Source organism: Eumetopias jubatus, unplaced genomic scaffold (genome assembly GCF_037043125.1).
Source record: "Eumetopias jubatus isolate StellerSeaLion01/CBP00866 unplaced genomic scaffold, mEumJub1_p1.0 scaffold_9, whole genome shotgun sequence".
Lineage (NCBI taxonomy): Eukaryota > Metazoa > Chordata > Mammalia > Carnivora > Otariidae > Eumetopias > Eumetopias jubatus.
Window position 1 is genome coordinate 110,668,899 of NW_028274815.1, and position 14,871 is coordinate 110,683,769.

General features: G+C 54.3%; 2 protein-coding genes across 2 annotated transcripts; both read left to right on the forward strand.

The window, feature by feature from the left end:
* Window positions 1-3,548: 3,548 nt before the first annotated feature.
* On the forward strand, window positions 3,549-6,219 carry CENPB (centromere protein B). The gene has a single exon (XM_028118851.2). The coding sequence runs from the start codon at window positions 3,563-3,565 to the stop codon at window positions 5,390-5,392; it is 1,830 nt and encodes a 609-aa protein (XP_027974652.2). The 5' UTR covers window positions 3,549-3,562; the 3' UTR covers window positions 5,393-6,219.
* Window positions 6,220-8,674: 2,455 nt separating this feature from the next.
* SPEF1 (sperm flagellar and cilia associated 1) lies at window positions 8,675-11,545 on the forward strand. The gene is made up of 7 exons (XM_088026252.1): window positions 8,675-8,783; window positions 9,991-10,102; window positions 10,431-10,587; window positions 10,781-10,820; window positions 10,955-11,015; window positions 11,214-11,337; window positions 11,438-11,545. Exons 1-7 carry the CDS (start codon window positions 8,675-8,677, stop codon window positions 11,543-11,545), a joined length of 711 nt encoding a protein of 236 aa, XP_087882378.1.
* The last annotated feature ends 3,326 nt before the right edge of the window (window positions 11,546-14,871 follow it).

The following is a 14,871-nucleotide window of genomic DNA, read 5'->3' on the forward strand; positions in this document are numbered from 1 at the left end:
AACAATATGAACAGAAAAGTATCCCACAAGGATATTCCCTGACTAGTGGAATCAAATGTTTCTATCCTTAAAATCTGGGGTGTTTTTGGGGGTGCTGGGGTGGCTCAGATGGTTGGGTGTCTGACTTCAGCTCAGGTCATGATCTCCAGGTCCTGGGATTAAGCCCCACATCAAGCTCCCGGCTCAGCGGGGAGTCTGCTTTCCCTTTCCCTCTGCCTCTCCTCCTGTTTGTGTGCTCTCTCTCTCAAATGAATAAATAAGGGGCACCTGGGTGGCTCAGTCGTTGGGTGTCTGCCTTTGGCTCAGGTCATGATCCCAGGGTCCTGGGATTGAGGCCCGCATTGGGCTCCCTCCTCCGCGGGAGGCCTGTTTTCCCTCTCCCACTCCCCCTGCTTGTGTTCCCTCTCTCGCTGTGTCTCTCTATATCAAATAAATAAAAATTTTAAAAAATGAATAAATAAAATCTTTTAAAAAATTGTCAGTATTTTAAAATATTTTCCAAAGAACAGGCATAATTTTTAAGTTAATTAAAAGACCATGACCTCAATGTGGCAGTTCCTCAAACAATTAAACAGAGTTACCATATGACCCAGCAATTCCACTCCTAGGTATATAACCAAGTAAAATGAAAACGCATGTCCTCACAAAAACTTACAAACAAGTGTTTATAGCAGCATCATTCTGAATTGTCAAAACACAGAAATAATCCAAATGTCCATCAAATGACAAATGGATAAAAATGTCATATATCTATACAATAGAATATTATTCAGCTGTAAGAAAAGAATAAAGCATAGAGGCTTCATCATGCATGAATGTTGAAAACATGATGCTAAGTGAAAGAAGCCAGTCATAAAAGACACAAATTATATGATTTCATTCATATGAAGTATTCAGAACAGGGAAATCTATAGACAGAAAGTAGATCAGTGGTTGCTTAGGGCTGAGGAAGGGGCAGGGAGTGAATAAGGAGATAGCAGCTAAAGGGTATGGGATTTCTTTCTAAGGTGATAAAAATGTTCTAAAATTGACTGTGGTGATAGTTGCATGTGTCTATGAATTATATATGCTAAATGAGTAAGTTGTATGATATGTGAAACGCTCCCTGTAGCAGGGCATAGGGCCCATTTCCACTCCTTCTAAACTGAGCAATCCATCTGGAACCCTGGGATCCCCCACTTCCCTCTGTAAGCCCTATTCTTCCAGTTCCCCACCTTAGGCAAGTCCAAAGTCCACCTTGTCTTCTCTTGGCCCAGGCTGTCCAAAGTTGCCCATTAGGCCTAAAATCCATTTCACTTACCTAATCATTATTTTTCGTGTCCTTCAGCAAGCTTTCCATTCTCCTTTTCATTTTAAAGGGTCTATTGTACTTGCTTATTGAAAAAAACTTGGAAAATTCAGTAAAGTAGGAAAAATAAACCCACCCATATTACAATCACCCAAACACACATTGATTATAAGCCAGGATGGGTGAAGAGGCAGGTGGGACATAGATGCACATGGATGAAATCACCAAAATGTCGACATGGTTTCCTGAAAATATGTAGTAGGGAGTCTCAGACAGGTAGCCCTATACTCGCCTTTGCATAGGGACCATATACCCATGTTTTCTCCTAGACCTTGTGATTAGAAGAATATTTTCTTATGTCTCAGGAGTGGGAAAGTAAGACACAGAACCCAGAAGCAGTAAAGGAAAAAAATTGACAGACCTGCCTACTTAAAGGTTACAAACTGGGGCACCTGGGTGGCTCAGCATCTGCCTTTGGCTCAGATCATGATCCTGGGGTCCTGGGATTGAGCCCAGTATGTCGGTCCCCGTATGTCGGTTTTCCTGCTCAGCAGGGAGTCTGCTTCTCCCTCTCCCTCTGCCCCTCCCTCCGCTCATGCTCTCTCTCTCTCAAATAAATAAATAAAATCTTTAAAAAAAATAAAGTTTACAAACTTCTCATATCTAAGATTCCCTAGGCTAAATTAAAGGACAACTGGCAGGCTGGAAGAGCATATTTGCAATATACTTAAGGATTTTGTGTTCAGAGCCTATGAAGAGCTCCTATAAGTCCACAGAAAGACAAATACAAGAGAAAAATGGGCAAAGAGTATGACTAGAAAATTCACAGGATTCAAATGGCCAATACACATATGAAAAGAAAAATAAACGCTAACACAGCAGTGAGTTACACTTTCTTCCCTTGGCCTCCAGAAACACCATTCAGCTGTTTTTCATGAATATCTTGTTAGTCCTTTCTGGAACCCTTAACTTTGGAGAGCCCAGGGCACTGTCCTTGGTCCTCTTTTCTTCTTAGGACACACCCACTCACTTGAAGCCTTATCCAGCCCCAGGTCCTCAGCCCATCCCCCTGGGTCACAGCCTTCCTCTTTGACTACACCTCACCCGAGGGATTCTTTTATAAAACACCACAATGCATTTATTGTGTTAAGAATATGTCATTTTTATGTGTGTGGTGGAGGAGGAGGTTTCAGGGATTCATGTGTATGTATACTTATATATTTATATACATGACATTATTTCTGTAGATGAAAACACAAACATTTATGCCCGTATGCATGGAAAAGCCCAGAAAGTGACACACGGAGATATAGTGTTTACCTATGGATTGTGGGATTACTATCAAATAGATGTAAAAGTGTAATGTTGCTTATAAAAATAATCTAAATGTGTAACAATAGGCTACACAGATTAGTGTTCATCCATACTTGGAACAATATACAACCATTAAAAAGCATGTTGGCAATATTTTATCGATGTGGCAAAATTCTCATCACTCGATGCCAGGTAAAACAGCAGGAGATGCCAGATATACGGTCTATACATCTGATGCCAGTTTTATGCAATAAATTTTTACACAGAAAACTGCTTGAGCCTAGAGAAAAGACTGGAAGGAAACGTATCAAAATGTTACCTGCGCATCTCTCCAGGTGCTGGGGTGAAAGGTGATTTTTAGTTTCCTGTATTTTTCAGTTTCCTCAAAGAGCGTATACTATTTTTGCTGTAACAAAACAAAACCCACAAAGCACAGTTGTTATTCTTTATATGCAGCAAATCGCTGCCCACTGGGCACGGAGGCCGGGCACCGCGCCCCTGCCCGCTGGTCGCCCGGACGCCCGAGAGCCGCCGGGTCCAGCAGGCCGCAGCGCCCCCCCGCGGTCGGTCCCGGGCAGCGGGGGGGGGGTGGGCGCGGAGGGCGGGGAGGCGGCGCCGGGCGTCCCCGCGCTTCCCGCGAGATCCCGCTCCGCCCGCTCCGCCCCGCTCGCCGCGCTCCCTGCTCCCCGCGCCGCGGCACTTCCTGCCTTCCGCGCCCGCGCCGCCCGCCCTCGCCCGCGCCCGCCGCCTGCCGCCCGCCGCCCGGCGCCGCGCCCGCCGGCGCCCCCGAAGGTGCCCCCGGCCCGGCCGGGTCGCCGCCCCGCCCGCCGCCCCGCGAGCCGCTTTGTCTCGGGCGGGGCGCGCGGGAGAGGCCGCCAGGTGCCCCCCGCCGCGGGCCCGGGCCCCCCGCCCCGGGGCGGCGGCGGTGGCGCCGGGCCCCGGGGCGGGGGGCGCGCCGGGATGGGCCCCAAGCGGCGGCAGCTGACGTTCCGGGAGAAGTCGCGGATCATCCAGGAGGTGGAGGAGAACCCGGACCTGCGCAAGGGCGAGATCGCGCGGCGCTTCAACATCCCGCCGTCCACGCTGAGCACCATCCTGAAGAACAAGCGCGCCATCCTGGCGTCGGAGCGCAAGTACGGTGTGGCCTCCACCTGCCGCAAGACCAACAAGCTGTCCCCCTACGACAAGCTCGAGGGGCTGCTCATCGCCTGGTTCCAGCAGATCCGCGCCGCTGGCCTACCCGTCAAGGGCATCATCCTCAAGGAGAAGGCGTTGCGTATAGCCGAGGAGCTAGGCATGGACGACTTCACCGCCTCCAACGGTTGGCTGGACCGCTTCCGCCGGCGCCACGGTGTGGTGTCCTGCAGCGGTGTGGCCCGCGCCCGGTCGCGCAATGCTGCCCAACGGCCCGCGGCGGCTCCCGCCAGCCCGCCGGCGGTCCCCTCGGAGGGCAGCGGCGGGGGTTCGACGGGCTGGCGCGCTCGGGAGGAGCAGCCGCCGTCGGTGGCCGAGGGCTACGCCTCCCAGGACGTGTTCAGCGCCATCGAGACCAGTCTGTGGTACGACTTCCTGCCCGACCAGGCTGCGGGGCTGTGCGGCAGCGACGGACGGGCACGCAGGGCCACCCAGCGCCTGAGTGTCCTGCTGTGCGCCAACGCAGACGGCAGCGAGAAGCTGCCCCCGCTCGTGGCCGGCAAATCGGCCAAGCCCCGCGCGGGCCAAGCCGGCCTGCCCTGCGACTACACCGCCAACTCGAAGGGTGGTGTCACCACCCAGGCCCTGGCCAAGTACCTGAAGGCCCTGGACACTCGCATGGCCGCGGAGTCTCGCCGAGTCCTGCTGCTGGCGGGCCGCCTGGCTGCGCAGTCCCTGGATACCTCGGGCCTGCGGCACGTACAGCTGGCCTTCTTCCCGCCGGGCACGGTGCAGCCGCTCGAGCGGGGAGTAGTCCAGCAGGTGAAGGGCCACTACCGCCAGGCTATGCTCCTCAAGGCCATGGCCGCGCTGGAGGGCCAGGATCGCTCGGGGCTGCAGCTAGGGTTGATGGAGGCGCTGCACTTCGTGGCTGCTGCCTGGCAGGCAGTGGAGCCTTCGGACATCGCTGCCTGCTTCCGCGAGGCCGGCTTCGGCGGTGGCCCAGATGCCGCCATCACCACCGCGCTCAAGAGCGAGGGGGAGGAAGAGGAGGACGAGGAGGAGGAGGACGAAGAGGAGGAGGAGGAGGAGGAGGAGGAGGGGGAAGGGGAGGAGGAGGAGGAGGAGGAGGAGGAAGGCGAGGAGGAGGAGGAAGGGGGGGAAGGAGAGGAGCTGGGGGAGGAAGAGGAGGTGGAAGAGGAGGGTGATGTTGATGACAGTGAGGAAGAGGAGGAGGAAGAGGAGGAAGAGAGCTCCTCTGAGGGGTTGGAGGCTGAGGACTGGGCCCAGGGGGTAGTGGAAGCTGGTGGCAGCTTCGGGGGCTACAGCGCCCAGGAGGAGGCCCAGTGCCCTACCCTCCACTTTCTGGAGGGTGCAGAGGACTCTGAGTCTGACAGTGAGGAAGAGGAGGAAGAGGAGGAGGATGAAGATGACGAAGACGATGAAGATGAGGAGGAGGATGGTGACGAGGTGCCTGTGCCCAGCTTCGGGGAGGCCATGGCTTACTTCGCTATGGTCAAGAGGTACCTGACTTCCTTCCCCATCGACGACCGAGTGCAGAGCCACATCCTTCACTTGGAACACGATCTGGTCCACGTGACCAGGAAGAACCACGCCAGGCAGGCGGGAGTTCGGGGTCTTGGACATCAAAGCTGAGCCGCCGGGGCCTAGTCCTGCCCGACCCGGATGTGGCAGCGCCAGCCCAGGGCGGAGGACTCTCCGGGCAGCCGCTGCGGATGGAGCCAAGAGTGGGGAGCTCCAGAGCCTTTAGTGATGTTCCTCGGGCCCTGTGACAGGCCCAGCCACCTCGGTAGGGCCCGGGGCTGGCGTCAGCCTCACTGCCTGCTTATTGCCTCTTTCTCAGAGTCCTCTTTCCTCCCCATTTGCCCCTGGGCTTGGGGGACCAGGTGGGGAGGGTGGGGAGCTGTCCGGTGCTACCACACCGTGCCATCAGTGGACTAGGCCACAGGAGCTGCCAGGGATGGGCCCTGGAAGCTCCCGGCCGGAGAGTGCCTCTCCCCTCTGCCGTCCACACCAGGTCTTTGGTGGGGGGGACCCCAAAGCCATTCTGGGAAGGGCTCCAGAGGAAGGTCCAGCCTAGGCCCCCACAAGGCTGGCAGCCCCCTACCCCTGCCCCTGGGCCGCCTTGAGAAGCACAGTCTAACTCACCGCAGGCTCCTGAGCCTGCCTCTGCCTGCTTCCCCATCTTCCCAGTCCCTTTCTCTGGCCCAGTCCAGGTTGGCCCTTGGTTTTCTTTCCAGATTGGAGGTTCCCAAGAGGCCCTCCAGGGGAGTGGTAATGGGCACTTCCCTTGTGGGTAGCTGCAGGCCCCATGCCTCTCCTCCCTCTCTGACAGGGCCCTATCCTGGGCAGGGGGCCTGGGGCTGGGCCCATAGTCCAGCCATCCAGCCACTCCTTTCCCAGTCTGAATTCAATAAATCCGTCCACCCCCCTTTTGTGGGGGTGAACGTTTTAACAGCCAAGGGTGCATCCTTCATGGTCTGGGCTTGCGTCTGTCTTGGGAACACGTCCTTCCCTGGTTCCCTTTGGTCCTTGTTCTGGTGGGACATGGAACCAAGTGCTGAGAGGGTAGCCGCAACTTTGGCCCTGACTGGGGCGAGGGGCCACCTCCATATCTAAATATTATCTAGGCTTGGGGAGGAAGGGGTCTTAAACGTACCTGCTTGGGTTTGAAGAAAGCCGGGCCTTGCACTGCTTTGGGGTTAGAAAGAAGCCTGGGGTCAGTTAGCTAGGAGAGGAGGGAGGGAGCCAACTCTCTCTGTTGGACCAAATTAAACTGGGAACTAGGCCTCTTGAGCCCATTAAAGAAGATCCTTGCAGGGGTGGGGCCAGAGGACAGAGCAAGAGGGGTGCTGGGGCAACTTCTGTGGTCCAGGTTGGAGTCTGGAGGGACATACAGGGCATCCCTTGGTTTACCTTTGATGCCTTAAGAGGGAGCCCTTTAGACCTTCCCGTGTTTGGCATCTGCAAGCCTGGTGGCTATCCTGGGGACAGTGGCAGGAGGAAGATAAAATTCCTGGGACAGACTGCATCCCCAAGAAGCTGGGGGCACCCCAGTCCAAAGGTGAAGACTGCTGTCTCTGCTGATCCTACCCCTTTTCTCCTTTCCCGGCCCAGCCCCTCCCTCATTGAAGCCCTCAGGCCCCAGCGGTTCCAGCCAGGGGAGGACTTGGGCTTGAGGAGGCCGGGCAGCTCTGGGCCCCAAACCGGTTTTCCCACCTCCCCTGGGGCTGGCACATCGCTGCGCTGTGGTTCCCTCCCCACCACTTCCTTTCAGTTCCTCTCTCCACCCTGGAATGTTAAGGGGGGGATGTCTAGGTCTTTTGTCCCTTGCCTGCCCTGGGTGTGGTCTCTTCTAGAAAGGCAAGGCCACTATGTATGACTTTAAAACAAGAAGGTAGGGTGACACTTCCACACTTGGCCTTCCACACTCCCAGCGCTCAGATTTCCCCTGTAGGCCTTGAAGACAATGAAACTAAGGGATAGCAAAAAGGAGTTGGGATTCCCCTTACCATCATCCCCCACCCCAATCTGAGCTGTGGAGGAGGAAACGAGAAAGTCTTAAGGAAGCTCAGGCTACCCCTGCCACCACCCCCCCCTCCTGCTCTGGAGTAAGGGGGGAGCAGTAGCCTTCTCCCTGTTCAACTCGGCCCCTCACCTCAAATACCAACAAGGCAAATCATTTCCATTTGTCTCCTCTTCTGCTGGAACTGAGGTCATCTCATTAATGATAGCACCAACTGATGTTAATAGGGCCCTTGCTGTGTGCCAAGTGCTGTGCTAAGCACTTGAGATGCTCACAAATCCCCTATAAGGTAGGTAAAACCATGAGAAAACAGGCACAGAAAGGTCCAGTAATGTGCCCAAAGCCACATTGCTAGTCTTTGATGGAAGCAAGCTTTCTTCTCTGGCTGACCCTAGAAGTGCCTCTTTGCTGCTACTGTGTGTCCCTTCACTAAGGAAGGACCCATATCCCTAACCCTTCTACAAGGAGTGCTCTTTTGAAATGGAACTGGCTACTGAAATCCATTTCTAACCCATGGAAGAATAGCCCTTTGGAGGGAGATGAGTTGTGGAAGTGTCTACAGGAGCTCTCCAAGCTTTTACTCCCATACCCCCAGTCCCCATGCAAATGCAGATCTGTAAATACGCTTCCCGTTTTCCTCCCTACTACCCCATTGGGACAAACAGGCGAGAACCATTCCCACTTCACAAAGGAGGAAATAGGGTTAAGTAGTTAAATAACCTGCCCAAGGCACTGGCCTTGAGCCCTAGTACTCTCCCTGGGAATCTGGGTGACATATTAAATGCCCTACCAGGACACTGCTGGGAAGGGCAGTAGCAGTGAGGGCCCTAATAGCACAGAGCTCTGAGGAGGGACCTAGCAAGGAGGCACTGTCACACAGCCTATCACACAATCCAGATGGGAAGCAGCAGATGATTAACAGTGGATGCCCAGATAAAGCTGACAAACACTGGGATGCTGCCTTCACTTGGGACTGATCACTAAAGGATCCAGAAGGGGAATCCCAGCCCTGGGGAGGCTGGTGCAGGGATTCTGAGGGCCTGGTTGGCTTTGACAGGTTTCAGAGTGGGCTAGTGGCTGATCAGGTGGCGTTGGGCGCAGATACTGGGAAGAGGAGGCCATCTAATCGCCTTTTCAAAGCTGGGGCCCGAGAGTAAGTAGAGGGAGAAAACTACAACTCCCAGAAGCCCCTGCTCCCGCCCAGCCAAGGATAGTTGCTATGGTTTCAGAAAACAATATGGCTGCTCCCAGCTGGGAGGAGAGTCTCCGGATCGGAGAGGCAGAGGCAGGTCTGGTCGCCCTCAGCGGCGAGAGAAGAGGCGCCTGAGGGATCGTGAGGTTGGGGCTGGACACTGCACGGCTGGAACGGCCTTGCCTTGCCGAGGGGGCTGATGGCGGGCAGCGTGGACGAGGAGGCGCTGCACCAGCTGTACCTGTGGGTAGACAACATTCCTCTGTCCCGACCCAAGCGAAATCTCTCCAGGGACTTCAGTGACGGAGGTGTGCACCTCAGTATGTGTGCGCTCCTGTGTGTCTGTCCCGTGTGTCCGTGTTTGTTGACACGTTCTGTCCTGTATGTACGTGTGTAAGGGGTCTGTATACATATGTCTCCTTGTGCTTCTGTGCGTTTGGGTATGTGTGTGTTGGGGGGCGTCTATCTCTTAGAACTTCAGTTATGTGTGTGTGTGTGTGTTTCTATCTGTATCTGTGGGAATATGAGTATGTGTGTGTCCATATGTATGTCCCCTTGTTCTATCCTATATGCATGTGTGGTGGTGATGATTGTGTGTGTCTGTGACTCCCTCCTGAGACTTTAATGACTAAGATGTGTATCTGTGTATGTTTTTGTGCTTCTCTCTGTGTGTACTTGTTCATTGCTGTATTCTATGTATCTGTCTTGTGGGAGTCTGAGCATGTGTATGTTCATATGTTTGTTGATACGTTCTGTCTTGTTATGCATGTAGGGGGTCTTATGTGCATATGTGTTTCTTTGTGATTATTAGGTGTCTGTATGTCTAAGGCTGTCTCCTGAGATTTTAATGGCAGAAATATGCGTCTCTGTATGGTACATTAGTGCCTGTGTGATTTATTGTGCTTGTGTGTGTTAGTGACTATCTCTTGGAACTCCAGTGATGGAAACATGTGTCTGTGTATGTTTGTGCATCTCTGTGTGTTGTGTGTGTGCTATATGTGGACCTGTGTATATATGGGCATGTGTGTGTCTACACACTTTGTCCTATGTGCATATTTGTAGGGGGATCTTATCACATGTGTCTGCTTGTGTGAATCTGTGACTCTTTCTTGGGACTTTGGTGTTGGAGTGTGTGTGTGTGTGTGTGTGTGTGTATCCGTGTAAATGACTAGGGTGGGCCCCAGGCCCCTGATGGGCTCTCTTGGAGACTCATTCTCTACTAGAGGACCAGAGACCTTAGTTTTCATATGCCTGAGCTGATGGGGATGGGATGTCACTCCTCTGGGACATGGTGGAGGCTGATCACTGATTTCTGATCTTGCTTTCTTGAATCCCTTTCCCTCTCCTCCACCACCCCTCCCTCCCTATCACCCTTTCCCTTTCCACATCACCTCTGTGCTTGGCCCCACCACTCTGCAAGCCCTGATTCTTCCATCCCATGCACATCTTCTCCCTACTCCTTTTCCCTTACCCCCCCCCCCCACACCCCGTCCATGTCTGTTCCCATTCCCTCAGTCCTGGTTGCAGAAGTCATCAAGTTTTACTTCCCCAAGATGGTGGAGATGCACAATTATGTCCCTGCCAGCTCTCTCCAACAGAAGCTCAGCAATTGGGGTCACCTAAACAGGTAGCAGAATGCCTCGTGCACTACCGGAATCTCCATCCCCTACCCCAACCCCGGGATCCCAGGAAGGGCTGCCCCAGCACGCCCCCCCCCCACTTTCTATGGTCTCCAAAGCCCAGCCTGGGATTCCGTTGGTGGCAGGGTAGGGAGGGACAGCGCAGACAGAATCTGGTAACAAGATCAAGGGACTCTTTTATTGGGGAGGAAACAAGGAAACAGGATACCCCAGAATCGGGTTCATTCCCCCAGGGCTGCACCACTTCCTTCTCCTCCACGCCCCTCACTTCATTCCCCCGAGACCCAGTCCGCCATCCCGGTGCCTATCTCCCAGGAAGGTGCTGAACAAACTGAACTTCTCCGTACCGGAGGATGTGATGCGCAAGATCGCGCAATGCGCGCCGGGCGTGGTGGAGTTAGTGCTCATTCCGCTGAGGCAGCGCCTGGAGGAGCGGCAGAGGCTCAGGAAGCAGCGCACCAGCAACTTACAGGTGCCACCCCACTCAAGCTTCTCCCACTGCTTTGCGGGAGCTTCCCAGGCGGCAGGAAGCCCCGCCTTGCCGATAGATGTGGGGGAAGGGTGTCTGGCAAAGGGAGCCTGGCTTTGGGAACCGCGGAAGAGACATGGGGCTCCTTGGGGATGAGAGAGCCTGACCTCACAGTAAACCCCGGGGCTTCTTTCAGGAGCTGGCTCCCCAGGATGGCACTGGCTACATGGATGTGGGTAAAGTGATCTTTACTTGTCTTCCCTCCCAGGAGCAGCTTTCCTTCTGTCCTACCTATGGGGGAGAGGAGGGAGGGAGAAGGCAGGAAAATACGACTCCAGCACGGCCAACTCCTCCACTTGCCTCCTCTCAGGTTTGTTCCAGAAGGCCCGAGGGGAAGGTGCCCCAGACCCCCAGGGAGGGGGGCAGCTCAGGTAAGGAAGCTGGGAGTTCCTATCTCCCCAGGCCTGGTGATTCCCCAATACAGGGCTGGCAGGTAAGGGTGGGGGCAGGCTATTCCTGGGAAGCAGGAACGGGGGTGGGGCGGGGAGGGAAGGCCTGGCCGAGGGGCATTGGAAGGGTGAGCGTGGGGCCCCAGGTCCGGGCCTCCGCTAAGCTGCTTCCCACCCCAGGGGGAGCCGGCCGCCCGCGCCCCGGCCTCCGGGATATAGCCAGGCAGTGCAGGGCGACCCAAGCTTCGTCCTCCAGATCGCTGAAAAAGAGCAGGAGCTGTTGGCCTCGCAGGAGACCGTGCAGGTGAGGGTGACTGGGAACGCGCGGGCGGTGGTGGGGCAGTGCGGGCTTAGGCACAGAAGGCAGCAGGCCGCTGACTTCGCCTCTGTGCCTCATGGCCCAGGTCCTGCAGATGAAGGTGAGGCGCTTGGAGCACTTGCTTCAGCTCAAGAACGTGCGCATCGACGACCTCTCCCGGCGGCTCCAGCAGGCAGAGCGTAAGCAGCGGTGAACGGCGGCCCGGGCCGCGCGGGGACGCCGCAGTACCCGCCAGAGCCCAGACACCGCGACCGACGCACCCACCGACCTACGGACGGACGAATGGGCGGGCGGAGCCAGCAGCTCCAATGAACCTCCTCGGGAGCCAGCGCGCCCCTCCCTTGGGATGAGGGCGAATATGGGGGGGAGGGGCAGTGAGGCAGGCGCCTTCAGAGCGGAGCCGCTGGACTGAGCCACCTCCTTCCACTCCACCCGGGTCAGGAGAATGGACCGCTTTCCAGAACCCTGAAGCCACGTGCAGAGATCTCGCATGCTCCCCAAAGCAATGCCCAACACCAGGGTCTCCGCCTTGGTGCTCCCTGCTCTGGGCCTTGGGGGGCGGTGCCTCGGCTCGGTCCACACCCCTAGAAACAGGTCCCAGCCCAGCTCTGAGGACAACGGCACCTCCAGCCAGGCTAGTTCTCTGTGCTCTGGGCCTTGGGGGAAGCTGCCCCAGGCAGCTGAGGGCGACCCTTGCCTCTCCTGGGAGCTCACCTGGGACCCAACTCGAGGATGGAGAACACAGCAGCTGGAGAAGAAGGGGTGAGGAATGGGTTCAGCCAGGAGTGGGAAAGACATGCGCTGTGTCTGTCCCAATCACCCTCCCCTCCTGTGGGGGGAACTTTGAGAATGCTTGGGAGATATGGGGTCACAGTGCCCCCATTAAAGAAGTTGTGCTATCTTTCCAGCAACTGCCTTCTCTCTCTGTCCAGATTTCTTGCTCCTCTTAATGCTGCACTCCACCACCACCCCCCTTTTGAGTGAAAGAGCCTTGTAGGCCCAGAGTGGGTCTCACCTTGTGGGCACCTGGTCCCTGCGTGGCCACTGCCTGGTAGGTTGATGATATCACAAGGGTCAGATCTTGTGCACTAGAACAGCCTGACTTCTAACTCTGGCCTTAGACTGAGCCCCAAACCCACCCTCACAGAATCTTCCAACACTGTCCAAACCCAACTCCAAACCTAGGCTTCACATTCTCCCCAAGTGTAAACACACCCTCACCCTCACTCTCAACCCTGTCCATGGACTGACCCCCAAATCTGTCCTCTGTATGACTCCCAAGCCCGCTCACAGACTGTTCCCTAATTCTATGGACTGAAGTCAAGCTTGACTCTCAAACCTGACCAAGACACTCTGGCCATGATGTGACCCTGATAATTTACTACTAATAACATTCAGAGACCCCACAATTCTATTCCTACACATATATTTAGCATATACCTTGGGGAAACTTAAGCTCTTGTGTTCTGTATTCTGCCACACCTGTACAAGCAATGTTCATAGTGACATTCTCTGTAATAGAAAATAATTGAAAATAACTTGTATTAGTGTCTATCATGTGTAAGAAATTACCACAAACTTAGTGACTTAAAACAGCACACACTTATTATCTCATATTTTCTGTGGGTCAAGAGTCCAGGCATGGCCGAACTTGGTCCTCTGCTTCAGAGTTTCTCCTAAGGCTGCAATCAAAGTGTTGGCTAGAGCTGTGGTTTCATCTGAAGTCTTGACTGGGGAAGGATTCACTTCCAAGTTCACTTAGTTGTTGACAGAGTTCAGTTCTTTGTAGGCTGTTGGACCGAGGGTTTCATTTTCTTGCTGGTTGTTGGCTGGTGCTGCCCTCCTTTCCTTCCCATGTGGTCACATCCAGTAAGTATGCTAGCTTACTTCACCAAAGTCAGCAAAAGAGAGAGTTAACAGAGTCTGCTAGCAAGGTGGCAGTTGCAATCTTATCTAATGTAATCACAGAAGTGACATCCATCACATTTGTTGTATCCTATTTATTAGAAGTAAGTCATGAGGTCCAGCCCACATTCAAGTGGAGAGGTACATGTGGGTGTGAATACCAGGAGACAGGGATTACTGGGAGCCATTTTTGAAGCTGTCTACCACAGGGAGGAAAAAGCAATAAAAAGATAAAAGCTAGACTAGTGGTTACCTCTGAGAGGAAGCAGAGGGCAGAGATGCAAGAAGCATATGATTTATTTGTAATGTTTTAGTCCTTGGGCAGGTGGTGGGTTTACAGATGTTCCTAATGGGCTGTTTAAGGACAAGCAGGAGAGTGTCATGAACTAAGGAGTATGTGCAGTCCAATTCTGTTCACCTGAGTTCCTCAAATAATAAATAAACATAAAAATTGATGACTACTCCTGACCTTGGTCTGAGCCTCTTCCTTGCACTCAGCCTGGTCTTAGGTTAACACTGGCGTCAGCCTGATCTTCTACCTTCCCCCAATTTTTTTTTAAGATTTTATTTATTTATTTGACAGAGAGAGACACAGCAAGAGAGGGAACACAAGCAGGGGGGGGGTCAGAGAGGGAGAAGCAGGCCCCCCGCCAAGCAGGGAGCCCGACGTGGGGCTCTATCCCAGGACTCTGGGATCATGACCCAAGCCGAAGGCAGACGCCTAACGACTGAGCCACCCAGGCACCCCCCTTCCCCAAATTAACCACCAGCCCTCACACATATTGATCCCAGCTCTAGCACTGTTTTCTTGCTATTGTCTGCATGGAGTCTCCAGAGTTCTGTTCTCTGAATCCCTCGTCATGGACCACACCTGTAGACTCCTGTGTGTGCAGCTGGTAGGAATGGTTTGTAGAGGGGCTTGGGGTCCAGGAGGTGGGGTAGGGCATGATTCTACCTGACAAAAGCACGGTGGGCTCAGAGTACAGGTTTGGTGGCAGAGGTCACCCTCTCAAGGGTCTGCTGGCTCCCTCCATGGCAGAGGCTGGGCCAAGTCCAGAGGTTCCTCTTCCTTGAGTTCCTCCCCTGGCCCCAGCCATTCCTAGTATCCAGATATGCCTGCATCTAAAATCATATTTGACACCCTAAAATTAAATCCCCCAAACAATGGAGAATTTTATTGAATGTTTCTTGGGGATAAATATGAAAGTGGATTACATCACACATTATAATCCTATAACTCTTCTTTTTTTATTTTTTTAAGTATTTTTATTTATTTATTTGACAGAGAGAGACACAGCGAGAGAGGGAACACAAGCAGGGGGAGTGGGAGAGAGAGAGGGAGAAGCAGGCTTCCCGCCGAGCAGGGAGCAGGGAGCAGGGAGCAGGGAGCCCGACGCGGGGCTCGACGCGGGGCTCGACGCGGGGCTCGACGCGGGGCTCGACGCGGGGCTCGACGCGGGGCTCGACGCGGGGCTCGATCCCAGGACCCTGGGATCATGACCTGAGCCGAAGGCAGATGCTTAACGACTGAGCCACCCAGGAGCCCCTCCTATAACTCTTCTTGAAACATCCCTCTTGTTCCCCAAACTTCCCCTCTGACAGCCATTGCCGTAT

What these genes read in the sequence shown, in the direction of transcription:
- CENPB (XM_028118851.2), top strand. Translation starts at nt 3,563, where the DNA reads ATGGGCCCCAAGCGGCGGCAGCTGACGTTCCGGGAGAAGTCGCGGATC.
- SPEF1 (XM_088026252.1), top strand. Translation starts at nt 8,675, where the DNA reads ATGGCGGGCAGCGTGGACGAGGAGGCGCTGCACCAGCTGTACCTGTGG. An exon ending in CAGGGACTTCAGTGACGGAG is followed by an intron (nt 8,784 to 9,990) that starts GTGTGCACCTCA and finishes CCATTCCCTCAG; the next exon opens with TCCTGGTTGCAGAAGTCATC. An exon ending in CAGGGAGGGGGGCAGCTCAG is followed by an intron (nt 11,016 to 11,213) that starts GTAAGGAAGCTG and finishes TTCCCACCCCAG; the next exon opens with GGGGAGCCGGCCGCCCGCGC.